The sequence below is a fragment of the Littorina saxatilis genome, linkage group LG5 (assembly GCF_037325665.1).
Source record: "Littorina saxatilis isolate snail1 linkage group LG5, US_GU_Lsax_2.0, whole genome shotgun sequence".
In the NCBI taxonomy this organism is placed as follows: domain Eukaryota; kingdom Metazoa; phylum Mollusca; class Gastropoda; order Littorinimorpha; family Littorinidae; genus Littorina; species Littorina saxatilis.
In genome coordinates, this window is record NC_090249.1 from 38388232 (window position 1) to 38405731 (window position 17500).

At 42.1% G+C, this 17500-nt stretch overlaps 1 protein-coding gene across 1 annotated transcript in view; it reads left to right on the plus strand.

The window, feature by feature from the left end:
- The window catches only part of LOC138967753 (epidermal growth factor receptor substrate 15-like), a 74330-nt gene that overhangs the window by 3506 nt on the left and 53324 nt on the right, over positions 1–17500 (plus strand). The window contains exon 2 of the mRNA XM_070340410.1: positions 8722–8814. Within this exon, the coding sequence (XP_070196511.1) occupies positions 8722–8814 (93 nt within the window). The remainder of the gene's footprint in view (positions 1–8721; positions 8815–17500) is intronic.

Below are 17500 nucleotides of genomic sequence, written 5' to 3' on the forward strand. Positions count from 1 at the left end.
TCTCTCTTTCTCTCTCTCTCCCTCTATCTATGTTTCTAAAGTGTGCAAAGGTATTACCACTTCCAAAAAATAAGGATCTTACAGACCCAAACAACTTTAGACCTATTTCCCTCTTACCTGTTCTTTCTAAAACCTTAGAAAAGCACATACAAAAACACCTACTATATATGGAACAAATGAATCTGTTTCATCCTTTTCAGTCTGGATTCCGCTCTAAGCATTCCTGCCACACCGCCTTAAGCTCTTTATGCGAGACTTGGCTGTCAGCAATAAACAAAGCAGAAATAACGGGAGCGTTGTTTTTGGACCTTAAGAAAGCCTTTGACCTAGTAGATCACTCACTTCTACTAAAGAAATTAAAGTGCTATTTAAAAGACGACTCCGCCTGTGCCTTTTTTGAATCGTATCTTTCAAAACGGAAACAGTATGTATCCATTAACTGTAAAACTTCGTCCAACGAGTTTGTCAGGAGTGGTGTCCCTCAAGGGTCTGTATTAGGACCTATCTTGTTCTGTATTTATATAAATGATTTACCCCTTCATGTGTCCGATGAAAAAATTAGATGTGAGTTCTTCGCGGATGACTCTTCTGTTCACACCAGTCAAAAATCTTTGGAATCCGTCAACTCTTCTCTTCAAACAAGTGTGGATGAAACCACTGAGTGGTGCGTTTCTAATACAATGATCATTCATCCGATTAAAACAAAGAGTATGGTGATAACCACGAGACAAAAACACCAATTAAGTCCTTTACAATTACAACTGTCAGTTGGTTCAACTCAAGTGAAGCAAGTTAGGGAACATAGATTATTGGGTGTTACCATTGATCAAGAGTTGAAATGGCAAGCTCATTTGAGTAATATTTGCAAATTAGTATCAACAAATTTGTACCTGTTATCAAAATTAAGGCATTACGCAGATTCTGCAGCACTCAAAATGTTCTATTACGCCCACATAATGCCTCATAAAAACTTCGCATCGACACTTTGGGATAACTGCAGTGATATTTATTTAAAAAGACTCAATTCCCTGCATCGCCGAGCTGCAAAACTTATTCTGCATGATTTGAATAGGTCCACGGATGATAAACTAAAGCTCCTGAATTTCCTCCCCTTGAAAGATCAGTTGACGTTAAACAAGGCTGTGTTCATGTATAAAATTCTAAATGACGACTGTCCTAAATATTTGCAATCACATTTCAAACATGCCACAAAAAGATATGGGTCCCAAAAAATCATCTCTCCTATACCTCGCATAGACCTCTACAAATCGAGCTTAGCCTTCTCGGGAGCGTTTTTCTGGAACTCCTTCCCCCAACAGATAAGAAATGCAACTTCATTGAAAACGTTTAAGAGACAGTCACGTTCACACATCATTCGTGAATGAAATGTCTTGTTCGATTGTTATTTTGTTAAACATTATGTACTAGTGTTAACGGAGCAACTTTATTCCCAAATGAAAGGTATAACTATGTCAATGTAATTTTGTATTTTTTTAGATCTCCTTATGTAATTCCTTTAATGCACATTGTGTTGCATTCCATACAATGTATTTCTGTATTTTATATGATTGAATTTATATTGTTTATGTGCGTCTGGTCTTTATGTGTTGTATAAAGGACAGGTTGGAAGAATAGGCTTTGCCTAAAACCTTTATCCTTTTGTAATAAAGTTCTGAGTCTGAGTCTGAGTCTCTCTGTTTCTCTCTGTCGGCCTGTCGGTCTGTCTGTCTGTCTGTCTGTCTGTCTGTCTGTCTGTCTGTCTGTCTCTCTCTCTTTCTCTCTCTCTTTCTCTTTCTCTCTCTCTGACTGCCCGTGCTTGATTGTGTGTGTGTGTGTATGTGTGTGTGTGTGTGTGTGTGTGTGTGTGTGTCTGTCTGTCTGTCTGTGTGTCTGTGTGTCTGTCTGCGTGTGTCTGTCTGTGTGGTCTGTCTGTATGTCTGTCTGTCAGTCCATGTTTCTCTTTGTTTGTATCTATAATTTGCTGTTTTCTTTGAAGGTATGTCATATGCACACAATTCTTAGAGTGATATAGATATATTAATCCCAGTGTCGTCTTGGAGTCATACACCTTTACTCACATCAGAGCCTATAGTTCACTGTAAGAACGTTTAGTTGGCTTTCAACTTATGCCAAGAGTTGCGGCAGTCAAGCGAGAGAGGCCCGGAATTACGCGCGGTCAAAAGGACACTGCTTAGACAGGGTAAGAAAAGGGTAAAATCACTTCTCAAGCAAACACAAGTTGATGTGGGCACTTTAGATGAAGTTCTCGAAAGCTGAAGTCGCCATTTGTTCGTGCAATGTGTACACAAGGAGAAAAGCTCTGCAGCGCTTTTTTTTGGGTGTTCCATTGATGCCTACATCAACCCGCCAGGATAGGCCTGCTGAACTAAACGTACCTTATAGAAATGAAGGTTATAAAGATTGTTATAAAGCGACAACACAGATGTGGATAATACAGCTTTAGACAACGTTACTGAAAGTGCTATGCCTACCAAAAGTTAGGTAAACTTTGAAAAATCTCTCTCTCTCTCTCCCTCTCTCTCTCTCTCTCTCTCTTTCTCTCTCTATCTCTTTCTCACTCTCTCACTCTCTCTTCTTCTTCTTCTTCTCTCTCTCTCTCTCTCTCTCTCTCTCTCTCTCTCTCTCGCTCTTTCTCACTCTTTCAGTCTCTCTCTTCTTCTCTGTTTATCTGACTCTGACTCTCTCTCTCTCTCTTTCTCTCTCTATCTCTTTCTCACTCTCTCACCTTCTCTTCTTCTTCTCTCTCTCTCTCTCTCTCTCTCTCTCTCTCTCTCTCTCTCTCTCTCGCTCTCTCTCTCGCACACTCTTTCAGTAACTCTCACTCGTTCAGTAACTCTCCCCCTTACCGTTCTGTCACCTGCAGAAGAACAAGCTCCAGTGTTTCCATAACACTAAACAATCAAACCCACGGCAGAGATAGAGCTATACAAGTAACCTCTGTGCATATCAATACATCTTCACTTCAGCATGGGTTAGTGCAAGCTTGGTTAAGGCCTGGCGCTCACCTATGTAACTTCAGCAGGACAGACGACGCACGGCAGATTATCCCAGCCCGCTACACGTTGCGTGAAAGGAAAACAGGCCAAGTACTCGTCATAATCCCTATTGCAGCATCACTAACATGCAGTGCGTCGTTTGTGCCGCCGAAACTGCGCAGGTATATTCTTCCCTTAACGAATCTTCACTTAACGCTAAATTCATTCTCGTGCGAACGACCAAATAGCAGAAAAGAATCATTTAACTTAAAACACAAACAGAAAGATGAATACAAAATCTGGCTACTTTCTTTGCAGAATTGGATTTTTATTTATGAATAAATGAATGTCATAAGTGACATCTATAGTATGTCAGTCTTCTAAATCATTGCAGCTAATACAATGGAACCCCCCTTTTAAGATACCCTTATTGTTCAGATAGTCTGTTCTAAACCAGAGATCTAAACCTCTGTAAATTTACCTCAATTCTAAGACTCCCTCCTTTTTAAGTCCTGATTTTCTCAGATTTTTGGAGGTCTTAAAAAGGGGTTTCCATTGTACTTCTCACTTTGCACAGGTCGTAGCCACGTTATATTGATACCCTCCGCGGGTTAGGGGGAAGAATTTACCCGATGCTCCCCAGCATGTCGTAAGAGGCGACTAACGGATTCTGTTTCTCCTTTTACCCTTGTTAAGTGTTTCTTGTATAGAATATAGTCAATGTTTGTAAAGATTTTAGTCAAGCAATGTTAATGGAAACTTGCATTCTCCCAGTAAGGTAATATATTGTACTACGTTGCAAGCCCCTGGAGCAATTTTTTGATTAGTGCTTTTGTGAACAAGAAACAATTGACAAGTGGCTCTATCCCATCTCCCCCCTTTCCCCGTCGCGATATAACCTTCGTGGTTGAAAACGACGTTAAACACCAAATAAAGAAAGAAAGAAACGTTATATTGATTGTTGGTATGTGACCAAGTGAAAAGATGATCTTATTCCATGGGAACGCCTGGACAGATGGGTGGTGGTGAACATTATCGTATTTATTTGTTTGTCTGTTTGCTTAACGCCCAGCCGACCACGAAGGGCCATATCAGGTGCGTAGTGTGTGTGTGTGTGAGTGTGTATATCAGGGCGGTGCTGCTTTGACATATAATGTGCGCCACACACAAGACAGAAGTCGCAGCACAGGCTCCATGTCTCACCCCATAATGCCAGACATAATGTGGCGGAGCAGCCACTAGATTGCCAATTTTAAAGTCTTAGGTATGACCCGGCCGGGGTTCGAACCCACGACCTCCCGATCACGGGGCGGACGCCTTACCACTAGGCCAACCGTGCCGGTGCACATTATCGTATACGGAACCATTAGCGAGATCAAGGTTTGAATAATCTTAATTGCCTGAGAGGCCAAGATTCCTTCAGGAGACTTAACAATGTAAATGTAAATGTTAAGCCGATGTTTCAGATTACGGACATAGTGTTTATTCATGAATATCTTTGACCTTGTGATCGTTGTGATGTTTTTATGTTCAAGCTAACACATGCTGTGACTGTAAACATGTGTGTGGTCGTTGAGTTTTAAGACTTGAGTATGTTTGGATACATAAACAGAGAGAACAGTTTTTCTCCTGTTGTCTGTTGTTGTTGCTAATTAGCCTCTACCACGGACAGTAACCCCAGTTCGTGGCATGATGTGTGGTCTTTTTTCACGTTTTTATTACTTTGATTTGTTCTGTTACCTTTTTTGCCAAGAACATTATTTTATTTGTTCTGTTACCTTTGTGACAAGAAACTAGTCAAGATTAATTAAATTTACGTTTTGTTGCAAAAAGAAAGTCCTATTGATTTATTTTTGTTCATGACAAATGTCCTATCACTTTTGCATTTTCCAGGACATTTGTCCTATGCCACCTCTCATGGATGTGAGCCCCTGGAGAGAGATAGAGAGAGAGAGAGATAGCGCAGGAGGGAGAGATAGAGAGAAAGAGAGACAGAGAGAGTTGTGGTTGTATCGTTGGATCGATACAGGTGTCTCTCTGTTTTTATGTCGGAATGTTCCTCTGTCTGTTTTTATAAGTTCGGTAAAAAGAGTTTGAAGATATAACGAATACAACTTTCTGACACGAGATATTCTTGCCCTTTTCTGGAGCTAAGTGCGCTTCAGTCGTACTGCTACGTGTGCAGTTTTCTGTGTATCGCTACCCTTCCCCTCCTCTCTCACTCCCTTGTTGTTGTTACGTGGCTCCGTTCCTGCTCTGCCCCCTGTCAACAGGGGATGACAATGCTCTGCCGCCGCTGGCTTTCCTTCTCTTCTTGTCACGCCGTCAACACCCAACGCACTTGTCTCCTTCTGTTGGCTCCAGCCATAGACCAAATAGCCTGGACCGCCAACTCGTCACGTGACCCTTCGAGGTTACGACGCTCGACTTTCAGGGGCGCTTAGCGTCCGGTTTGAAAGGCCAGCGATTCGAAGACAGTGAAAAGAAAGCACGCTCAAGTTATTTGTGACAATGGGAGGTGACAATGAACTGGATTTTCCAAAACTCCAAACTAAACTTAACAAAACTCATCGAAAAACATGTTCCATATATGCACTTTAGCTGAGTTTATTTTAGCATTTTCAGAACTTACCTCGGCAACTTCGTCCATGATTACAATCGACACCGGATATGACATCCCCCTGATTTCTGAAAGACCATGTAAGCGTAGGTTCCTAAATGCGAGAGCCCGCTACCTCGTAATAGAGGGAAAGAGCGGAGAGAGAGCTAGTTGGCGGTCCAGGATAAATGGTCTATGCTCCAGCTAAGCAAGAGATTTTTTTTACTTCCCCTCCCAATTCCTAGGACACACCCCCTCCCCCCCCCCCCCCCCCTCCCATTCTTCGCTGTTCTCTCTTGCTCTCTTTCTGCCTCCCGAAAAGTTATTTTTATTGCGACTTCTTTTCGTGTCAAGTTATTTCCTTCTGTTACATCTTTGCCATGCGAAGCACTAGAGATTCTCTATGTGTGCCCCCTTCCTTTAAAACAATAAGAAATGTGTTTAGATTCAGTTGTAAAATCTCTAGTACCATTCGCTTTTTAGGCTAAACAATTATAATGGCCCGTTTAGGAATTCTCACAATTTTGAAGTGTTTGTGAATTCCACGCCTTTGTTTTGTTAGTTTTATACAGAAGGTAATTCCGCGATTGGAGAGTACTGCCTCGAACGAGCGTCAATTTTGAACTGTTATTTTCACTCCCGAGTGATGATCAGTGTTGTGTCAGTGTCACACTCATACACACAGACGCACGCACGCACGCACGCACGCACACACACACACACACGCACGCACGCACGCACACACACGCCTCCCGCATGCACGCACGCACGCACACACGAACGAACACACACGCATACACGCGCTCGCGTGCGCGCACGCACGCATACACACGCACACATACACACGCACACACAGAGAGAAATCGCGTTTTCCAGTTCGTGACAAGACGGTAGCTATAGCAAGAAAAGGTCACACCTGAGTCATACGTCGCACTGACCACTAGTTTTTCCTGAAGAAACGCGGGGATGGTTTTCAGGGAACAGAGAACAAAGGGCAAAAAGTTAATTAGGTTGTCTTTGCGTTACTCCCTCAACACGCACGTGTAAATCAGTGGAGGAGTGAACTTAGCTGAAGAATAGATTTTACACACGCACAGACACTCAAACTGACAGACAGACAGAGCACCGTCTTTTGGCACAACCACCACTTTCCCTCTCTCAACTCCTCCTCCCCGCCCCCGCACCCACTCTTACCCCTCTTCTGCGTCTTAATTAGAAAATTAAACTAGACTTACGCTAGGAAGTTGAAGTTTAATTGAAATTATTAAGAGTCTATTGACAGGAACGGAGGAGTTACGTGAGAGTATTGTGCGCGCATGAGCAAGAAGTCAACGTTAAGAGCTGTGTGTGGTCACAAGACTGACGACTTATAGGGAGGGTCAGTTTATTGAATCATCATAAATCTACTGACAAGGGAGGGACGTAATTCCTCCGTTCCTGTCAATAGACTCTTAATAATTTCAATTAAACTTCAACTTCCTAGCGTACACAAACACTTTGCAGTCGAAAAAGAATTAGTCCTGCACAAAACCAGTTCGATGAACCACGATTTAATCCATGGTGTGGACCAGCTCGTCCATTACCTTCAAGCTCTTACCGACAATAAATGACTTCTTGCTCATGAGCGCACAATACTCTCACGTGACTACGTAGTGACGTAGTCAATAGATGAATGATAATCAAGAGTGTAACTGCTGCAAACAAAACAATGACGACACGAAATTGAACAGCTGACTGATCATCCGACCAACATGGGGTTGACAACTTAACCAGCGGATTAGTTCCTGGATTATTGGATGCTTTGATGAATCACTCAGATTGTCAAAAATGACAGAGAGATCCAACTGCAGGATCAGTGCACCTGTCGACCAATCAATCAGTCAATCAAACGAGCACATAGATCATCATAACACACACCTACACACACACCTACACACGCAAGCAGTCAGCCAATTGATTGTCCAGCCTTTTTTACATTTAGTCAAGTTATGACCAAATGTTTTAACATAGAGGGGGGAATCGAGACGAGGGTCGTGGTGTATGTGTGTGTGTGTCTGTGTCTGTGTCTGTGTGTGTGTCTGTGTCTGTCTGTGTGTGTGTGTATGTGCGTGTGTGTGTGTGTGTGTGTGTAGAGCGATTCAGAGTAAAATACTGGACCGATCTTTATGAAATTTTACAAAAATGCAGTCCGTTCAGTTTTATTCTGTGAGTTCCACAGCTTGACTAAATGTAGTAATTTCGCCTTACGCGACTTGTTTCTGTATGCTTCTGCGCGCGTGTTTGGATTTTAATTTAGGTTCATGACCTCATGTTCATGATTCGTGTTCATAATTTTATAATTGATGTTTATTGTTTAGATTCACAATTCGTACTCATGATTAAAGGTTCACGATTCAGGTTTACGATTCAGATTCACGGTTTCAGTTCAAGATTCAGTTTCGTAATTTAGTTTCATGATGATTTGATTGTTTGTTCAGTTTCATGGTACATGTTCATCGTTCAAGTTCATGATTCAGACTGATGGTGTAGATCCATTCTGTTCGTCTTCTTCTTTTCGATCGCCGATCACACTTGGAGTCCAGATCTTGAGATATAATTAGTGGTCCTCTGCAGCGCAGCCACTGGCCCGTACAGCTTGTTGTGCAGGGACTCCGGCATTGGCCAGACTTCCTCTCACAGCACCTGGTGGTTCCTGCAGTCTCGTAGGATGTGGGCCGTGTCCTGCTCTGCTTCCCCACAAGAACACATGGGGGAGGGCACAACATGCAGCTTCTTGTGGAGATGCTGGTTAAGTCTGTTGTGTCCCGTTCTCAGGCGGAAGATGACCACCTGCTGTGGTCTGGATAGCAGGTGGTAGCTGTCCTGTGGCTGGGGCGTCCTGTGCAGAGACTTAATGATGGTCTTCATCTCTGTCAGGCTCACAGGGTTGTTCTCTTGCTCATCTTCTGCACCCAGCTTTGCCATCCTGTCCGCCTCTTCGTTTCCTTGTACACCACAGTGGGAGGGGATCCATTGCAGTACTGTCCTCAGGCTGTTCATGTTGTTCGTAATATTGACCATATCTGCCACAGAGAGAAATGAAATGAGTGATTATGTGATAAATCAGTTTGTGTGTTTTGTTTGCAGACGGGTCGGAATGGCCGGTGGTAACAGAAGAGGAACGGATACTTTATGAGATTCTTTTCTACAGCCAGGGACCTGTCGACGGATACCTGCTAGGTAAGCATAAAAAGATACCAAGTCCCATAATCACATAACACAGTTGTACAGTGTATAATGGAACCCCATTTTAAGACCCACTTACTTAACGGCCTTTTTTTTCAGACCCTCCTTTTTCGTATTTTCTCACAGTAAATTTTCCTCCATTTTAAGACTCCCTCCTATTTAAAATCTGTTTTCTCTCAGATTCATTTAGATCTTAAACAAAGGGGGGTGTCTTCTCACTTAACATAAATATGCTTTAATTTGAAAGTTCAAGCTCATCAACTGGGGAATTGACACCCAACCAAAGTCATTGAAATCCCAATGTTGCGCAGCGACAAAGGGCTTAAATTAGGCGTTAATTAAGGTGCGAAATCCCCATCGATGACGAGGCGTTAATTAGAGCGCCGAACCCCTAATGATGATCTAGAAGTTTCAAATGGAAGCGTACCAATGTTATTGTAATCCAGTCTATTACCAACTGCATAACTGCACACGATCACGAATGAAACGAGGCAATTACTTCTCTTCTGTTCACAGACACGTATCAATTCACAAATCTAAAAACAGAAAGACTGCTAACCATCCAAGATTCAGAATTAAAAAAACGAGAATTGTAGGCAAATGGAACGTTTTTGTAACGTTTTGTTTTGTCAATAATAAACGTTCCATTAACCTAAAATTCTTGTTTTTCGTTTATCAATTCACAGTTTACATGCAATGATCAACTCCGGAGAAATGTGTTCCGTTTAATGAAAGCATTACTCTACTTTTGCTTTGTTTGCTCTCCTACATGCAGTGTGTGTTTGTGGTTTGGTGGGTGGGAGATTTGTGTGTGTCGACTAAAAAGTCGACAAAGTTGTCTTCAAGAAGGCTTGCGTTTGGAGCCGGAGACCTTTCAGCAACGCTCTCGTACTCTAAAGCAAACACAAAGATTAAGTCAGGCTTTTTTACGTGTAAATGCTCAGAGAATAGCTTAGTTTCCTTTCCCTCTTTTTCTTAGCTTACACATTTTAAGTCAAAAGTACGCAAGATAGTGTGTGTCTTGAGAATCCTCGCAAATTTGTCTTCCTGCAAAAAATGGCCACCTTCCGTTAACCTTGCCATCCCCTTTGTGTTTTGTTGTTTTTGTTCTTCCGTGTGTCATCGTTTGACACGTTGGAATCATCCCACTTTTTCTCATCCCTTTCTCCCGGCTTGATCTACTTCTTTCCTTCTTTCTGGACACCTTGACAAGAATCTGTCAGCCTGCATCAGACAAGGTCATTAATGCTTCGCTGACGACAGCGTGAGTGTGTGCTGTTTGAAAGATGGTTTCGAGTTAGCTGAAGAGAATGTGCTCCCAAGTTAATTTACTTTCTGATGTTACACGTTAATTTTGTATTTGCCACCTGCTCTGTGCATGACGTTTGGCCTAATATACAAGCGGTCGCAGTGGAAAGATGAATTACGAGAGAAAACTCGTCTGGTATCCTTCTGGGTGGTTGTGGTAGGCAGGTGGTCGCTTTTTAAAGGTGGTCATATGGGCAGGTTCCATTGTATTTCGGTTCACTTGGATCATTCCTTCTATTGCACAGATCCATGGTTACGCAGTATCTAGGCTATATGTATATATAGTATAAGCGGGGCCGGTTACTTCCAGGTAACTGGGACCCAGATTATTAGGAGCCCTTTCTACTTGTGTCTTCCTTTTACTTTGTGGTGTAGGTGGGCGGGAGGTGTGGGTGGTGGGTGGTGGTTGGTGGGAGGGTGTAGGTGTTAGGTTCCCTGTTGTCCACACACACACGACGCGGACGGAGGCAACACAGGGGGCTTTTTGTTGAGACTGACAACATGGAACGATCCTCCGCTATTTATCGCTGTACACTTTCTCTTTTTGTTTTGTTTTGTTCCTCTGTCTTTTTGCGTGGGGTTTCTGTTGTCTCTTTCTTCTGTGTTTTGTGTGTTAGTTTGGTTGGTTTTGTTTTTCTTTCTTGCTGTAATTTGTTGTTGGTTTTGTGTGGGTGTTTTTGTGTGTGACTGTTAACACCTTTTTTGAACAATCGGTTCTTAGAGTAAATGAAGCCGTTGTGTGAACGATAAACAGAAGACGACAAAAAAAGTTATACAGTGAAAGCAAGGTAGATTGTCATGTAAAGAACGCATCAGTCTTACATTTTCAAATTTAAGATTTGTCAGTTGTTTTTCAGTTTTTTTGGGTTTTTTTGTTTTTAGATTTCGTTTGTGTGGCCTTTTTTTTTATTTTTTTAACCTTTTTCACTTTCGTGGTGAAGCTAGGCTGCCGTGGGTTTTTTTCTTCTCTCGAATGGTCTTGCCTGACTATTGAGACAAAGCAGTTTTCAATACTCCCCCCTACAACCCCCCCCCCCCCCCCCCCCCGACGACATAATCATGGAATTCTTAGGATTTTTAATTTAAATAAAATATAGGTTAAAGAATCTGTTATCAGGTGAACGAAGGAACGTGTTGAACAGTGTTCTAGCAGGTGTTTCGGTTCGGTTTTCCCACACACGTATAACTGTCAAAGACCGGGCTACCCCTCCTTACGATTTAGACAGACGCAGAGATAGCGTAAGCGATGAAAAGGGTGTAAATTTCACCTGTAATCCTATCTGTCACACACATGCAAGATTAGCTGGCTATTACCCCACTCTGAACATCCTGCCCTAGATAGGGTATTGGGGTACATACATTATGACACTAAGTAGGATACGGGTAGGAGGGGGAGGGGGAGGGAGGGAAAGAGTGTCAGCTCGGTGAATACAATCATCTTTGATGTTGGATCCATTCGTCGAACCTAGCTGGATTCCTTCGTCGAACCTTGTTCAATCTGCTGATCTTTTGATCTATTGGCAAGCACCCGTGGGCTGTATTGAAAAAGGTCTATGCAGGAAAAGCGTTAACCGTTAATGTTTGGTATTGTTCCTCGGACTGTGACAATCATATAATATCGGAAAGTGCTCATGTATACCGTTTGATTTTTGTTTCATTAGACAGATTTTCCCCATATACTGTTATACTGTAATCCGTTTCTTTGGCCGGTTGGCACAACAAAGAGATCCGTTTTATGAGAGACAGGACTCGTACTCGTAAAGATATATACCGGCTTGGAACATGGTAGCTAATGGGTTAGAAGCATGTTTAAAAATCGACCACACTGCAGAAGTCCCTTAAGCGAGATAAGACGAAATTTAAACTTTCCCTCTACCGTACCGGCGAACCCCTGTTATATTACGTCTTCAGTAGCATAAATATGGCTTGTCTCTCAGATCAAACAAGACCTTTGATTTATGGTCCGGCCCTCGTATGGAATAGTTACAAGGGCCATGAATATGACGGGAGTTTGGCAAATATATGACACTGCACTCATAGGCATGCCTGTATGGTTATACTGGCACACTTTGAGACAATCTCCCAACTGCGTGTATTGAGACAATGAGTGGCAGGATAGCGTGTTTAACACTGGAGTAGTGTATTGCGACTGAAGGAGTCGAATCCGACCTCTTTGGAACTTTTGTTTGGTTGGTTGGCTGGTTGTTGTTGTTGTTGTTGTTGTTGTTGTTGTTGTTGTTGTTGTTGTTGTTGTTGTTGTTGTTGTTGTTGTTAGTCGGGTGTTGTTGTTGTTGTTGTTGTTGTTGTTAATTTCCTGTGATGGGCCACCCGGGCAAGGGCGACTCATAATGGGTGATGGTAGGCGACTTTCATACTGAACGGGCGGCGCTAACTTTAGTCATCGCGGTATTATTTTCAACATCAGCATTTAAAAGAATGTCCTGTTCAACATTTTTTTCTTTCCTTTTCTTTGGGACGGCGGAGGGGGGGGGGGGGGGGGTGTAAAGGTGGCGGTTGATTTTCGTGTGATGGAAATTAGTACGGAGGGTAATGCTCTTGCATTGATAGATGTCAGAAGAAGAAAACATCTCCGAGTGATGACTAGCACCAGCACAACCCGAGTATGTGTGGGATTAGGTATAAGAGTCTTCCATTACGGAGTCGCCGTTGTGGGGTAACCTATTGCGGATGGACATGGTCGACTTCGACCCCTTCAGCTACATATTACATTACTAGCCTTCTATGTACACATAGTATCGTCTGAGTGAGGGCAGGGCGTTCAACTCGAGTTGAGAGTGAACATGGATGTCACTTGCGGTATTGTACAGGGGACATGCAAAACTAAAATGTTTGACATGGTGATATTAAAGGGATACTGATTGCTCGCCAGTACAAGTGCTTCTTTTCAGGCAAACAACAGCACGGTCTTGCAAAGTAGGTAGAACAGTCATGTGGTAGTGCTAGAACTCTCAGACAAACAACAGCACGGTCTTGCAAAGTAGGTAGAACAGTCATGTGGTAGTGCTAGAACTCTCAGACAAACAACAGCACGGTCTTGCAAAGTAGGTAGAACAATCATGTGGTAGTGCTAGAACTCTCAGACAAACAACAGCACGGTCTTGCAAAGTAGGTAGAACAATCATGTGGTAGTGCTAGAACTCTCAGACAAACAACAGCACGGTCTTGCAAAGTAGGTAGAACAGTCATGTGATAGTGCTTGAACTCTCAGACATTGTAGCTGCATGCCTGTTCCTTGTCAGGTGGTCATAGAAGAGAATCCTGGATTGGAAAATTTTCTACGGGACAAGCGCTACTTTTAACCATCATTATTTTCCCCAAATGTCAAAACCTGTTTCCCAAACGCAATATTAATGCAGGTCTTTGATATCAGTATTTGACTGAACTTGTGCTAGTCTCATAGGTTAAAACGCAGTTTCTGTTTGCCGTTAAAACCCCGCGGCGACCAGCTGTAGATACGCACACTGTCATCGTTGGCAAAACAGGAATGAATAGCGAATCGGGAATGTGTGCCTGTTGCAGCCGCTGCGGCCTATTGGCTGATTGATATCAATATACCTTTTTGTGTACTCTTACTTAATTGCCAAATAAACGGGGATCGAATATCCCGGAAGCAGAAAAAATGTCATTTAGGCAATTCATCTTGGTTCACTGTCATTAATACTTGTGTGTGTGTGTGTGTGTGTGTTAGTTTCCTTAACTTCTGGCCGATACGTCAGAAATGTATTGAGCCGCATGGCCCATTCACGGCAAAAATAATCCATAATATTAAATTATCATGCGTCAATGAGTGATTACCAATGCCTGACCCCTGATTAAAGTGATAACTGGTCACTTGCCGCTCAGAAAATGACGGCTGTATTCCGCCGACGGCATAATGTTTATATCATTGTGTCTGAATGACCTGTCATCCACGACACATTTGATTATCGTTAGATTAGCACCCTTGAGGCGTACTCTTTGTGAAGAGATAGACGTTGTAGGTAAGCTGTGATTACTTTATTCTTTCTTTCTTTTTTTGGTGTTTAACGTCGTTTTCAACCACGAAGGGTTATATCGCGACGGGATTACTTTACTAAGGAAATAGACACCTGGTTGACCAGTGCAGAAGCTTCAGACACCTGTCCCACATTTAACATGAAGATCGCTTTAAGGACTGGATATCAGGTTGAAACAATGGGTTGTACAAGTAAAACAATCTGTGCACTAGGTGTACACTGAAAAAAAACTTCACATATGCCGAAGCGAACAGCTGTGACGCTTGCACGCCTGCTCCCCCCCCCCAAAAAAAGGGGGAAAAAAAGAAAGGAAAGACAAGAATGTTACGGAATGGAACGTTTAATTTTTGACGACACAAATGGTAATTCAAATAGGTATAACTGCGTCAAGTTGTTGTTGTTTTTTTTGTGGTCAAAAATAACTTCTTTTTTTTTATTCTGAATTTTGTAACGTTAGCAATATATCTGTTTTTGAATTTGTGCTTGCACATCAAGCGCGTTTCGGGCTGCGTTTCATTCCTGTGAAAGGATACAAGTAATAAACTGAAACGTAAGTGTGTTCCTTTGCATGACAGTTTGAGGAAAATGTTGAAGGTGAACCTTTAGCTTCAGTATTGTTTTGGTTTATTTCCACTGCGTCATTCCTTACGAATCCTACCCCGAAATGATAAATATGATACTTTTTTTGGTGCTTGTATCACCCCACTTATGTTATCTGCACTAGAAGCAAAATAGCTGACGTTTCGTTATTTTAAATCCGTGTTCCGGTAGTTTTTGCACAGTTTCCTTACTGAAGTGAGGCTAACAGTTAGCAAGTTGCAAGTACTGATCTTTCGCGTTTTAGATGTAACCTTGAACACACTGAGTTTTCTGTCCACAGGAAAGATAACAAGTCGCGTAAGGCGAAATTACTACATTTAGTCAAGCTGTGGAACTCACAGAATGAAATTGAACGTAGTCCGCCGCTAGTGCAAAAGGCAGTGAAAGTGACGAGCCTGTTTGGCGCGGTAGCGGTTGCGCTGTGCTTCATAGCACGCTTTACTGTACCTCTCTTCGTTTTAACTTTCTGAGCGTGTTTTTAATCCAAACATATCATATCTATATGTTTTTGGAATCAGGAACCGACAAGGAATAAGATGAAAGTGTTTTTAAATTGATTTCGAAAATGTTATTTTGATCATAATTTTAATTTTTTTAAATTTTCAGAGCTTGTTTTTAATCCAAATATAACATATTTATATGTGTTTGGAATCAGAAAATGATGAAGAATAAGATGAACGTAAATTTGGATCGTTTTATAATTTTTTTTTCTTTTACAATTTTCAGATTTTTAATGACCAAAGTCATTAATTAATTTTTAAACCACCAAGCTGAAATGCAATACCGAAGTCCGGCCTTCGTCGAAGATTGCTTGGCCAAAATTTCAATCAATTTGATTGAAAAATGAGGGTGTGACAGTGCCGCCTCAACTTTTACAAAAAGCCGGATATGACGTCATCAAAGACATTTATCGAAAAATGAAAAAAACGTCCGGGGATATCAAACCCAGGAACTCTCATGTAAAATTTCATAAAGATCGGTCCATTAGTTTACTCTGAATCGCTCTACACACACACGCGCGCTCCCGCAGTGGGGCACTGCGGTTATGAAATTAAAAGCCCCTCCTGTTTTTGGAACCGCAGGAGCTTTCTAGTTTGCTGTTAGGTAGATTTTTGGTTCCTCTTTCCTGTCATGCTCTCTTTTTCTTCATGAATTCTTTTCCTTTTTCTGCCTTCTTGCTCATTCACCTGTATTTTTTCCAAAAATCTCTTCTCTTGCCGCTTGTCTCGCGATTCATGTATAGTTTAATCTGTTAGTGTTCTGATGTAAGTCCAGCAGTAGATAGGTTAAGCCTATTTTAACATACTGGAAACTGGTAATCTTCCAGTAGGTATTAATTTAGTTTTACTAAAGCCTGCTGGGACACAAGTAATGGGTTAGTGCATTTGTAAACAGGAATCGCTTGACAAGTGGCCCCCTTCATCCCCCCCTTCTTCGTCCTGATATGGCTCTGCGTAGTCGGCTGGACGTTAAGCAACAAATAAACAAACAAACAAACACACACAAACACACACACACACACACACACACACACACACACACACACACACACACACACACACATACACACACACATACACACACACATACACCACGACCCTCGTCTCGATTCCCCCTCTAGGTTAAAACATTTAGTCAAAACTTGACTAAATGTAAAAACTATTGTTTGTCTGTTTGTTTGTTTGTTTGATGAATCAGTTCTTGCTCTGATGTAATTCTTTCTTGAAAGTTGCAACAACAACAAACTTTATTGTATCACACAGCAGCCGTGTTTACTTTCATCCTTACTTAGGTTCTTGTTTGTTGATAATCCTTCTCTTGAATTAATTATCTGTGATATTTACTCATCAAGTAGATACAGTATCATGACTGATGATTACCGCAAAAGAGTAATTGGATTTGTGTTTGTTAAACTGCTCTAAAGATCATACTGGTATGCAAGTGTATGATAGAACATAGACCATTGATCCTGGACCGCCAACTAGCTCTCTCTCCGCTCTTTCTCTCTATTACGAGGTAGCGGCCTCTCGCATTTAGGAACCTACGCTTTCATGGCCTTTCAGAAATCAGGGGGATGTCATATCCGGTGTCGATTGTAAACATGGACGAAGTTGCCGAGGTAAGTTCTGAAAATGCTAAAATAAACTCAGCTAAAGTGCATATGGAACATGTTTTTCGATGAGTTTTGTTAAGTTTAGTTTGGAGTTTTGGAAAATCCAGTTCATTTGTCACCTCCCATTGTCACACATAACTGGAGCGTGCTTTCTTTTCACCGTCTTCGAATCGCCGGCCTTTCAAACCGGACGCTAAGCGCCCCTGAAAGTCGAGCGTCGTAACCTCGAAGGGTCACGTGACGCCGAGTTGGCGGTCCAGGCTATTTGGTCTATGGATAGAATAACCTTAACGACCTTCTGGTTGTGGTGGAGGCGGGACAATGTCAAATTTTAATGTCTGTCTCTGCACGAGAGACTCAGAACAAGTGTGCCATTGCGCGCGTTCGAGCTTATGATGTGCTTATGCAGCAACAAATTATGCACAAGCTTTTTTTCGCAGTGTTGCGGGGGCGCAGTGGGGAGAAGGTTAAGGGATCTTATCTGTATGATCATATCCTCTCTTGAAATTATTACTCTCAACATTCTAACGCTGTCAACACCACAGCTATGTGTACTTCCTTATGCACAAGCACACAGCCCTCTAACCCCTTTTTCTCAGAATAACACCTGCTTGCAACTATGCCACAACATTCTTCAAATTTA